This window comes from Budorcas taxicolor, chromosome 2 (genome assembly GCF_023091745.1).
Source record: "Budorcas taxicolor isolate Tak-1 chromosome 2, Takin1.1, whole genome shotgun sequence".
In the NCBI taxonomy this organism is placed as follows: domain Eukaryota; kingdom Metazoa; phylum Chordata; class Mammalia; order Artiodactyla; family Bovidae; genus Budorcas; species Budorcas taxicolor.
In genome coordinates, this window is record NC_068911.1 from 4,283,262 (window position 1) to 4,295,773 (window position 12,512).

Consider the following 12,512-nt stretch of genomic DNA (forward strand, 5'->3'; position numbering starts at 1 on the left):
TTCTCATTTTACAGATAAAGGGAATGTGGCTCAGGGAGATGACGTATCTACCTAGGTCATGATGCCGAAAAGAGGAAGAGCTCAGATTAACCAAGAGACGTTCAAGAGCAAAAACCTCGTGTTAAACACTCCTCCAGACTGTCTGCTTAGCTGCCTCATGAACAAAAAGCTAGGGCACCCAGCCAAGGGCTGGCCCTGGAGCAGGGCGTCGAAGAACACTTCTCATGCAACTGTATTCAAAAAGAACTCTCAAAACAGAGAATTTACCAGTACAGCCCAGCAAAAAAAGTACTCATCCCACACAATGCTGACACAGGAGAAAGGTAAGGCTCTTCATCCCGAACTGAACAGGAAGTTCTGTGATCTGTCCCCTAGAAGGTGGCAACATCTTAACCATTTAAAGTAGCTTAATTAAGAAACGGTGACTGTTCTCCGAGGGGAGGATAGAGCGATGCCCATTTCCTGGGCGCAAGGGAAGTCAGCAAAAACCCAAGGCCTGGCTGCTGTTCCGTCCTCAGGCCCCGAAGTCTACCATGAGAGCTCTGTCTGGACCACCTTGGTTCGGAAAGTCAGCAGCTGGCTTCTGAGTGTCGAGGGGAGAGATCTGAGGGGCTGCGCCAGCCCCCACTGAGAAAGCTGAGATGGCAGCGTTGCTGCGCCCACTCACCAGTCCCCTAACCTTGGACACCCCAAGGCTGCTGTCCCAGGCCACCGCAAAAGCGAATACGCAGCAAAGTGAGTCCTACGAATGTTTTGGCTTCTGAGTGGATGTAAAGTTCTGTTGACACTACACAATGCACTATCCTGTGTACAATGGCACTGTGTCCAGAAAAGTCACACACAGACTTAATTAGAAAATACTGCATTGCCAAAGAATGGAACCATCACCTGAGCCTTCAGCGAGTCACAATCCTTGTGTGATAGTAATATCAAAGATCACTGATCACAGATCACCATAACAAATATAATAATATAAGTCTGAAATATGGCAAAAATAACTAAGATATGCCACAGAGACAAAGTGAGCAAATGCTGTTGGAAAAATAGCAACAGACGTGCTCAATGCAGGGCTGACAGAAGCCTTCCATTTGTTAAAACAAAACAAAACAAAACTGCAGTATCTGTGAAGTGTAATAAAATGAGGTATGACTGTGTAAGAATAAAAACTTTCTGTACAGTTGAGGGGAAGCAAAAATAAATGTCTTATTCATATTGGCATTTCAGTTTAATGCAAGCGTATTTTTACCTTTCCCTATTTTGGGTACATATCTATCTCCTTTTAAAATAACTACTGCAAACAACAGCAGAGATGGTATTTAAGTTTTATTAAGGAAGGCAGAGTAGGAAGAGTTAAGCAATATTTGCTTTTCGTTGCCTTTATTCTTCCTGGAAACACACACACACACATCCCTAACTGGAAGATCTAGCTTCTCAAACACAGTGTTTAATGTGCTAAGATGTCAAGTAAAGAAGTGTACGGATTTGAGACGCCTATGATGAACAGACTCACTATGCTATGTACTGTGGGAAGCTGACAAAAACTGGAAGCTGACAAAAACATTAAGACAAAGAGAGTTAAATCCTGAAAACCTCGCTGTTGTAACGCCAGCTCCGCCCAGCGCTCAGGGGGGCATGGCTCACAGGGATGGCCTTTGGGATCCACTCTGGGCTGTGCGCAGTGGCAGGGAGGCCCCACTTTGGGTTCTCAGCACCACCACTTTCCCTCGATGGACACTTCCCTGGATGACTCTGGGACCAATGGGAGCCTAGGGCCAGACAAAGCATCCTTCCCGTCACATCTGCACACCGCTGCAGCCTGAGCTCTTCAGTGGTTCAGCCGGAGCCCTCAGGCTCTGAAGGAAGTGACACCTCGGGAGAAGCAGGGGCAGCTGAGCGCTGAGGAGGAGCTCCTACCCACCTCCCTCATGTGCACTTGCATCACGCAGCGCGGACTTCCACGCCAGCAGAGGAGCCCTCAGCTGGCGATTTAAAAATCCTTGTTATCCAGACATTTGGTTCTTCTCAACATTACTCCCTGAATAAAGGTCGTCCCTGAGAGTGGGAACAAGAGGATCAGGCTTCATTCACATCTAGATAAATGTAAAGGCCTGTGCTCAGCACAGGAGTCAGATGACTGGCTGGGCCTCCAATTATAGTGTGGCCAATAAGTGCCAACCGTCCACTGTCACAGCTGGAACTGCCCTGGCACTGACAGCTGGTCCAGGTTCATTTACATTCTCTCCACGCAGCCACTGAGCTACTGCAGGCGGCTGCAGATGCCTGTTTTTTAGCAACAAACTGGTTCATTGCAGATGTGAATTTTGGTGATATTTTACTGCTGTCGAGTCAGTTAACACTGAATGCTACCAAGGACAGGATGGGGCCTGGAAAGCATGAAAAGAGATGAGCAGAGAAGCTGGCAGGTGAGAAAGCTACATAAAAACAAGGATAAGCAACACTGGGAAAAGGTGAGGGGTTGCACTATCACATTCTCATTCTTGGGCTCCACTAAAAGACACCAAGCAAGGAGGTCTTCACGGTTATTCTGATTAAAGTCTCACCACCCAGCCGTCTCCCTAACAGCACAGGTTTCATGAGTATTCCTAAACCTCTACCTTGTGGCCCCGGCTACCTTCCCGGAAAGCTCTACTTACACCTCTGAGTTTATGGAGCAAAGTCATGATTCTAGACAGGCAGAAAGAGGCCCGACAGAGAAATTTCTGACCCTAAAAAATATTCCAGAAGCATCACTTTCAAATCTCTTAATTTAATACCCCGCAGTCCCAACTCAAACACATCCAATCCACTCCTAAAAGCAGCATGTTAAAAACAAACTGATGAATTCTTTATCTGAGAATACGCAAGACGCTGAGGGCCTTGACAAAGGCATTCCATCACATCAATGAAACAAAGACTCTCTCCACATTTCATCAAAGATACAGTGTCTTATTCTTCCGGGATTTCAGGGGAATGATTCCAGGCATTCAGGCCCTCCTCCAGATAATGCATTCATATAAACGCCTCATCTCAGAGTGACAAGCTCCTGGAATTTTAACTGGAGTTCAGATTACTGGCAGTGGCACTGCAATAGGGGAGCAGATGCCCTGAGTCTCAAAAGGGCCAAACTGGCTTGTGGCTCATTTCTTGAAGAGGAGCAATCCTCAAGGATGAATGGTTGGTTCAGCCATCTAGCTGAAGAGAAAGTACGTCATCAGGAGAACAGGTACAAGTGAAAAAGGTAACGGCATGTGCCCTAACAACAATGACATCTCTGATGTTAAATTCTGAATGAGCAGAGTGGTCTGCTTTGGTACTGAACCTAAAGGAATGCTGTCAGTTCTTACAAGGCTGTTTCGCTGACACACACACTTTTGAAATGCCCAAGAGAAAACCTCTCCTCATGGAGCGTTAGTGCCACCTTGTGGCCAATCTCTCCACGGCTCCTGGAGGAGGAAACGGCACCCCACTGCAGTCTTCTCACCTGGGAAATCCACAGACAGAGGGGCCTGGCAGGCTGCACTCCATGGGGTCACGAAGAGCTGGACACAACTGAGCACGCACACATGCACAGGAATATTTCACTTTTAAGGTCTCTCTTCTTTTCAAGGGACAGGTGGCAAGTTCCTGGTAGGTATTAACTGTTAACTGGCTGTCACTGCCTCAGGTCCCTTGAGAGAGCTTTCCCTTCACTCTTCACACTGGGCCAACATGAATCTAGACCGTGAACGCTCCTGTGCCCAGGTGAGGATCAAGGCCTGAAGCACCCTGCAATGGGTAGACTGGGCGATGCAGTCTCTTCACTGCAAAGCACTACTGAGGGATATCCAAAGTTGAGAGCCACTGGAGAGATTACTTTCAACTTAGACAGCAAGACTCTTAAGGTCATACTTTCCCTAAACTCACCCATAAACTGCCTCCAGTGACCTAACTCCTACAGGGCCTCACTCCAGCCCCCTCGAGTTCCCACATTCCCTTCTGTTCTCCCCCAGGACTCCCTCCCTTCAATGTTTCTTACTCCTGACTCCAAAACCCTCCTACAGCCTAGATCTCCCCTGTGCTCCTGACCGTAGTCACTTTCCAAATAAATACTAAGCACCTGATGTGTGCCAGGCCCTAGGAAAAAGGCACTTACTGAATACTTCCACTCTCAAAACTCAACATGTCCAAAACAGAGTTGATCACCTCTCCTGGAACCTTTTTCTAATCTATTTCCAATTATGAATAGTTCATCATCCACTCAGAGGTTCAAACCAGAACAATGAGTCCTCCAGGTTTTCCCCACCCCCACAGTCACACCGCCTCTTTCTAATCCTATCTCCCGACTGTCTCTCCTCTTCTCCGCTCCCACTGTTAGCTCTGGTTCTCATGATCTGTACCAGTCTGAATGTGATAGGTTTGCTGCTGGAACAAACTCAAAATTCAATAGCTCAAAACAAACTTATTTCTACATGTCTATCTTGGCAGAAAGAAAAGACAGTGAAAGATATGCTCTCTTTCCTTTTGAAATCGGGGTAAGAACAACATAACATGGATTCTACCTTATTAACGGTAGATAGAAAGACTGAAGGCAGGAGGAGGGGACGACAGAGGATCAGATGGTTGGATGGTTATCACCAACTCGATGGACAGGAGTTTGAGCAAGCTCCAGGAGATGGTGAAGGGACAGGGAAGCCTGGTGTGCTGCAGTCCATGGGGTTGCAAAGAGGTAGCCACAACTAAGTGATTGGACAACTGCCTCACTAACACATTTTAAGCATACAGTTCAGTGCGTTAACTACACGGGTACCGCTGTGTGGCGCATCTCTAGAACTTATTCTGCATTTTGTGTGACTCAAGTTCAAATTCGTGCCCCCTGAGCTAGCAGGCAGATTCCTGATCACTGGACTGCCAGGGTTGTCCTACAGTGATCTTTTACAGGGAAAAACCTCCACCAATCAATCAGGCAATAGATTACGGAGGGCTCTCAACCTTCTCTGGATGCACCTTCTCTAGACTTATACGTGTACAGTTCCAGTTTGGAGAGGTCTTCTGTTTCTGGGAGTTTGCAATCTCTTGCTCCCTCTGGTGTCTGTCTGCAGTACTGCAGGTTCTCTGGAGCTGCTGTCAGATGCCCAGCTCTTTTTTCTTTTCAGAAGCCTTTATGTGAGCTTCCCAGGTGGCGCGGTGGGTGGGCAGGAGATGCAGGTTCAATCCCTAGGTCAGGAACATCCCCTGGAAGAGGGCATGGCAACCCTCTCCAGAATTCTTGCCTGGAGAATCCCATGGACAGAAGAGACTGGCGGGCTATGGTCCACTGGGTCAGAGAGAGTCCACATGACTGAAGCGACTGAGCAAGCAGCCCTTGGGTATCTAGAGTATGGTGGGTCTCATCAGTGCTCCGAGTTGGGCAAGAGAGAAACCAGCCCCGTAAAGAGCTCTCCACTCCCCCAAAGCTGGAACACTGGAAATATATGTCCCACTTTTCATTTCCCCTCGAGGCAAAAGCCACAGAGATGTAATGGCCTCTGTCTGCGACACTACGCGTCCTTGGGAACAGCAGCAAGCCTGTCAGCTCTCTTTTGTTCCCAGAGGCCTCCAGGCATCTAGAGTATGCAGGGCCCTGTCAGGGCTGAATCAAGTAAGACAGAAACCAGTCCCCTGGGCAGTAACCCAAAAAACTGGAACACTGGATGCACGTTCCAACTCTTCCCTTCTCCAAGGAGAAGCTGGGAACTGGGGTTTTCTCCTGCTCTCTCTACACTAAGCCAAGGAAAGTGGCAAAGGTGCGTGAGCGTTTGCTAGTCCAAACCACTGCCTTTGTCCTTGGTGATTTGAAACCTGGTGCTCCCTCCTGGCCGTGCTGAGCCTCAGGAAAGATACAAGCCAGCCCCTTGGGGAAGTTCTCTGAGAAGTCTGAGTGTCAGATGGATGTCCCCGTCTGCTAAGGGGCTGTGAGGAGTTGGGCGTTTCCTCCAGGTGTGCCGCATGTGCTGGACATGCATGTGAAGGACTCTGGGGGGGGCGGGGGGTGAGTTCCCATTTATTTCCCTACCAGCTGACTGCACTGTCTGGAGTACAGGAGCCGTGTAACTGGTTTTGAGATTTCTCACAAGGGTCTGGTCCATGTATTGTTAAATCAGTGTTTCTTGGAGGGAGGAGAGTTTGGGGCTACCTATTCCATCACCTTGCTGACATCACTTCTAAGCGTATGTTTTCCCACGCTTCCTCCAAGTGACCTCTCATCCACACTCACACTGCGCTGGCCCACAGAAACTACATAGCCCTCTCCAAGTTCGGCAGAGCGTGTATGTTCCTCCCACAGAGAGGAAGCAGAATACTTGGTTTTTCTGCCTAGGGTCTTAAGAGCCTGAAGGAGGCTTTTGCTGACATCCCAAGTTGGATGATCTCAGATACTCACGGGGCACTGTTTCAGACTCCCACGTACCCTGACACCTTCCTGTAACTGTCTTTGGCCTTCCAAATCATACACAAGCACTTTCACTGGTAGAGTCTAATTTGGCATCAGACCAGGAAATGTAATTTCTAGCTCAAGCTTAGCAATTCATGGAGACTTCCCAAGGTGGGCAGGCGACAGCGATGTGCAGCTCTCACCTAGATCACTCAACAGCCAGACCAACCTCTGCTGTTTCAGCTCTAGCCCCACCTCAGGATGGTGCTGAAGGCCTGCATACACGGCCCTGGCCCCTCCCAGCTCATGAGCCTGAGCCTTTCCCGTCACACTCCCAGCACCAGTTGCGTCCAGGAGGGGACTGCTCCCTGGACCCGGAACATTCCTCATCTTCACTTTCATGTCACTCCCACCCTGTTCTTCCTGTGGCTACTGGCTCCTTGCTCTCTGTTTCCTAGTTCAGGCCCCACCTTCCCAGGCATTCTAGTGGTGGATGCACTGGAACCACGCAGGACAGGCAGCTACTCTGCTTTCTTAGTTCCAAGATGCCAGAGATGACAGCTTGGGATGGGAACAAATTACTAAATGGATACATCAACTGTAAGAAAATATCCAGATTTTACACAGAAATATTAATGTTGAAAACAAAATGAGTAGTTAAGTCTGTCAGTCTAGCTTCTCCTTCCCTTTCCAATATCCACTTTCATTTCTTCACTTTCCAAAAGGGTGGGGGGTGGGGGAGATTTTAACATTCAACTCTGCTCATTCTATTTTAGGAAAATGGCTGAAAATATACTCGTCTAGCTAGATGCCGATGCGATATTCCTTAAAAACTTTTAAGTGGCTTATATAAACGGTTGACAAATTTCAAGACAGTCTCAGCTCACGAAGTAGGAGTCAAAGAAGAAAGACTTTCAGCAGCAAGGTGACTGGGCAGCTTTGGTCTCACCCTACACGACCAGTCCATATGGGAACAGCTGAGGAAGTCAGCTACCAGATGTGACAGAGATGCCACTGTGGCGCCCAGTTCTGTTAATCAAAGAAATACCCTGTGGACTTTGAAGGTGGCAGGATATGTGTGAATGCACATGTGCAAAGAAGTATTTGAGCACAACAGGATGGGGAGACGGCGAGCAAGAAAAGTACTGGCACCGTGGAGAAACACAGACTCCTTTACATTCTGCACTACAGTATCTGCCCTTCATGAAGATGGCATAAACCAGGGATCCAGGGCTATGTGCTTAAACACCATTTCTGAAACAAAGTCAACCACCTCACAAGGTACCAAATTCATCTGCTTTCATGCAAAGGAGAGCACTCCAATCCTTCTCAGGGGTCAGCATGCAGAGGACCAGCAAGGACTATGCCACTAAGGCAGTTCATAATACCAAATTCAACTGTGAGTCTAGAAAAGGCATTTGCCTCCCTACCTTTCGACAGCGAGGATTCGGACAACTGAACCTCTTCACGTCACTGTCCAACAGAGCAGGAAAGCTGCAGGAGGGGCACCTAGAATCAGAACAGCAGAAGGAAGGTTATTCAGAACACTGAGGTCTGGCTTCATTCTAGGACGGAGTTTTCAGCTGGAGAGCCACACCTCCCTTTACTCCTTACTCTTCACTGAAACACAGACTGAGGCGCTCTGTGCTGGCTCTCCCCAGGAAATGCAGGTGCCATTCTGAGTCCTGCCTCAGTGCAAACCACTCAGTAAACATACCTTTCTGAGAACTCTACATACGTCACCTCTCTTTTAACTCAATGCACAAGGACTATAGCTAGAAGCCAGATGATTAAGAGATGCCATGGAATGGAGGTAAAAATCTCAACTGCAGATTTTTCCATTAATAAAATTATTCTCTTATTTCAAAGCAAAAAATGCCAGAAAACCTGCAGCTAGGGCTCTGCCATAGAATTTCACTGTCAAAATGAAAGGGCCCGGGCAGTCTAAGTCTTCCTAACGGGGAACGAGTTGACAGATGACATTCTCTGACTCTGAGAACTCACCTGACAAGCTCATCAGCGTAGGCTGCTGCAACTTCTTCCTCTGCTTTTCGCTCATAGTATTTATACAGGATGGTCTGGGGAAGCACCTTCTCCAGTTCACTGGCTGGGAATGAGCACGTGCAGCTGCCCTCCATGCAGCTGAGCTCTGACTAGAATGACACCGCCAGGAGAAAAAGGGGAAAAAAATTTAACCCAAGTTTTCAGAAGCACACACACAAAAATTTCAGTGGTTAAATGCATCTTTCAATGGAAAGAAAATAAACAGTGGTTCAGAACAGACTCTGAGATGGTAAAGGTCCCCTCTTCTTTGAGAAAGCACTCTCAAAATAAGAAAACCATGAAATAAAAACACAAAGTCCACCTCTGCTTCCACCTGAGGACATCTACCAGCCTAAACCGGAATATATGAAGATGGGAAGCAGATGAGGATGGGTAAATGGCTTAGCAGATTAAAAGAGGAAAGTTATAGCTCAGGTCTGAAAAGAAGGTACTCAAGAGAAGCAAGCTGACTCTCTCTCTAGTTCCTGGAAAAGGTGGAGGTGAGCGGGAGGAGGGGCGAGGACTGACACAATGCTACTGCGCACTCCAGAGAGGACAGCACAGTGTACACACGACTCTTCTGTGCACTGGGAAATTAAACAATCGTGTGACTCATTTTATTGTGTTACATATTATACTGCAGTGGCCTGGAACTGAACTTGCAATATCTTTAAGTATGCCTATATTCTGCTAATCACATCCACTCTCTCAGTAACTGCTACTCAGCCCCTGACTAAACTACAACTGATTTTAGAATAACTGATGTCAAATCGTTTGATTACTGGTGTGGCACTTATGAAAAGCAACTGTGGTTTTTGAGTGTTTGTTAAGACAAAAACTCTGAATTCTATATTGTGTTATGTTGGTGTAAAGAGACATTGACTTTGCACAGAGAAATATAATCTTGCATAAAATATTATTCATTTTAATACAACTGTATAAAATCTTTTAAAATTTTTGTTAAAAACATACTAATTTGCAGCCTCATATATTCAATACAGGCTGCAGGATTCTCTTTTGGTGTTTATCCTTCATTTTATTTGTGAAGAGGAGTGAAGAAGCTGGTGCTCCTATGAGCCAGGCGTGAGAGCATGAAGAATTAAACCATTCCCTGAAAAGAAATCTAGTGTGCTTAGGACCAACATAATCACACAAATCAGAGGCTGTCGAGGAATCACACACATCAGCATGTCTTAGCAGAGTTCCACCTCACCCCAGAAAAGGTATTTCCATGAGGCATTTCCACTTGTCTATAAATGTGGTCTCCACAGACGCTGTATGGACACACTGCACCGTTCTTACCTTTCCAGATCCAAAGACTGCCTCTTGGGCGTATCTGATGAGACACTCTTTGCAGAATAAGTGAGCATCAGCACACTGCGTCAGCTCCTCGAATGGGAACTCCCCGTAGCAGCAGCGGCACTCAATCAGCTGGCCATCCTGGAGGCAGGCAGAAACACGTCAAAGTCCCTACACTCAAGTAGAGGAGGCAGCCTTGTTTCATATTCCCCCACCCCAAACACATTCCGAGGTGAAGAGCAATCCCTAGAAGCCATAAAACAATGATGAGCTGTTTTCTGCTGTAGAAATCTAGCTTAAGATGCCAGTACAAATATGACTACATATTAACAGCTAAAGACAGTATAATTTTCAAGTTTTTTGGGGTATTCTTTGGCATCATCCTTTGTATAAAGTTACCATATTCATGAATTTCACTGTACTGGCAGGACTATAACATCTATAATCAGACACTAACAGTCAGGAACAAGTGGCATGTGGGGTATTATCTTAAAATGTTTCAAAAGTTGCATTTTGCACCTTGTTATAAGACAAGAGTGCGATGGGGTTGTGTCTCAGTTCAAGCTTTGTCTTAAGGGACTACTGAAGCCATATAAAGCAGCGTTTCAAGTATTGTGAGTACCAGGAAACTCACCCTTCTCGTTAAGGGTAGTGACTGATCCAGTCATTAGTTCATTTCTACCGTGTGAGGAAAGGCCACTATGTGATGGCGGCTGGTGTCACACAAAGCCCATCCGGTCCTGAGGCTCAGCACATCTCTCCTTTCTAACTTGGAAGTGACATGCGAATTCTCAATGTTGCACTAGTGAAGCAACTCAGTCGTGTCCGACTCTTTGTGACCCCATGGACTGTAGCCCAACAGGCTCCTCAGTCCGTGGAATTTTCCAGGCAAGAGTACTGGAGTGGGTTGCCATTTCCTTCTCCAGGGGATCTTCCCAACCCAGGGATTGAACCCAGGTCTCCCGCACTGCAGCCAGACGCTTTACTGTCTGAGCCCCCAGGAGTCTATCTAATGGATTCCAGGCAATGTTTAAGACAAACAACTCTAACAACATTATCTTCCCTCCAAGTCTAATCCAATTTGGACTGAATGGTTTAATACCTGATTTTAACTTAGTTGAATCACAAACTCGGCAGGTCAACAGCAGAGGTTAAGGGAACCAATTTGTCATCAAAATGCACAGGAAATGTGAGATGAGAAAAACAGCTGATGAAAATACCAAGAATATGTTAATTAGATGAAATTTCAGTTACCTTTTGATACTGTTCTTCATTCATCTGCAGGGCAAGCAAAAAGTCTTCATGCTGAGGAACAAAAAATCAGACACACAGATGCAAATTTAGTCAAGATGTCATAAACCATTTAGCATTTACTTTCAGAAACGTAAAATAATGATCAATAGTCATCTCTTCAGTTATATAGCTTACTAGTTTAAAAAGTTAACTGATAATAAATTTAAAATGCATCAGAGTGCTGTATATAAAAAAGGAAACTTTATAAGTACTAGCATATATGGAGAAAACATTCTTAAATCTGACTCAAAATACAGAAAGAATAAAAGACTGACATAAAACACTTAAGAGTGTAGAACAGCATGTAAGTAAACAAAAAAACTGAATGGGTAAAAACCAAGTTTGACAACATACTTTGCTGGTAAGGCTAGCGAGAAACAGGCACTCTTCTACATTTCTGGTGAGAATGCAAAAGAGTACAACCACCACGGAGGGGGACTTGGCATGATGTTAACAGTGATGTAACTATACTCTAACTCATCAATTGCACTTATAGGAAATCTATTCCAAAGTTACCCTGGGGCAGAAATACGAAATGATATAGGCATACAGTTATTTATCATGGTACTATCTGTAACAGCAGAAATCTGGAAAGAAGTCTGAATGTCCAGCAAAAGGGCAACAACTGAGTCAACTCTCGTACTGCAGACAATGGCACACTAGGCAGTTTTTAAAGGAAGGAGAAAAATCTCCATGGATCGCTGTGGAGTCATCATCAGGATGCACTGTTAATCGCAAAGGGTAAGGGCAGAACAGTGTGTACCTTTTAGGTAAGAAAGAAATGTCCAAAATATATATATATACACACATACATGCTTTTACATAAAAGAAGGAAAGATAAACAAAAAACTATAAAATGGTTATGATAAGAGATCTGACCTCGCAGATATCCTAAAGAGTCTTGGGGAACTCAGGGGTCCATTGGCCAAATCTGAGTTTCTGGTCTAGAAAATACATACAGGCACACTTCATTTTATTGCACTTTGCAGACAGTGCTCTTCAAAAAAGAAAAGGAGAAAAAAAACACCCCACAAAAACTGAAGTTTTGTGACTTGCATCAAAGCAAGCCCACTGGTGCTGTTTCTCCAACAGCCATCTGTTTGCTTCAGGTGTCAGTGTCACTTTTGAACAATCCTCACAGTATTTAGACTTTTTCATTACTGTTACTGTCTTTGTTACAGTGGTCAGTGACCTTTGACGCTACCACTGCAACTGTTCTGGGGTGCCACGCATTGCGCCATCAGGCAGCGAGCTTGCCCAATGTACGTCATGCGTGTTCTGACCTCTCCACTGATGGGCTTTCCCCACTCCTCTCCCTAGTCCCCCAGGCCAATCAACAACCCTACAATGCTCTCCAAGCACTCAGATGGAAGCAAAAGTGGCCCATCTCTCAGCCACAATATTCTCATAAACCAAAGTCCAGATGAAAGACATGAGGAAGTTGTAGAAGAAAAGTCTGATGTCAGCAGAGGCTAGTTCATGAAGCTTA

At 45.9% G+C, this 12,512-nt stretch overlaps 1 protein-coding gene across 3 annotated transcripts in view; it reads right to left on the reverse strand.

Annotated features, from left to right (window-relative positions):
- RNF216 (ring finger protein 216) overlaps positions 1-12,512 on the reverse strand; it is a 121,258-nt gene that overhangs the window by 69,659 nt on the left and 39,087 nt on the right. For all 3 annotated transcript variants that reach the window (XM_052659983.1, XM_052659975.1, XM_052659992.1), the window contains 4 exons: positions 10,985-11,035; positions 9,734-9,871; positions 8,393-8,541; positions 7,819-7,897 (listed from right to left, as the gene is read on the reverse strand). In XM_052659983.1, coding sequence (XP_052515943.1) covers positions 7,819-7,897; positions 8,393-8,541; positions 9,734-9,871; positions 10,985-11,035 — 417 coding nt within the window. The remainder of the gene's footprint in view (positions 1-7,818; positions 7,898-8,392; positions 8,542-9,733; positions 9,872-10,984; positions 11,036-12,512) is intronic.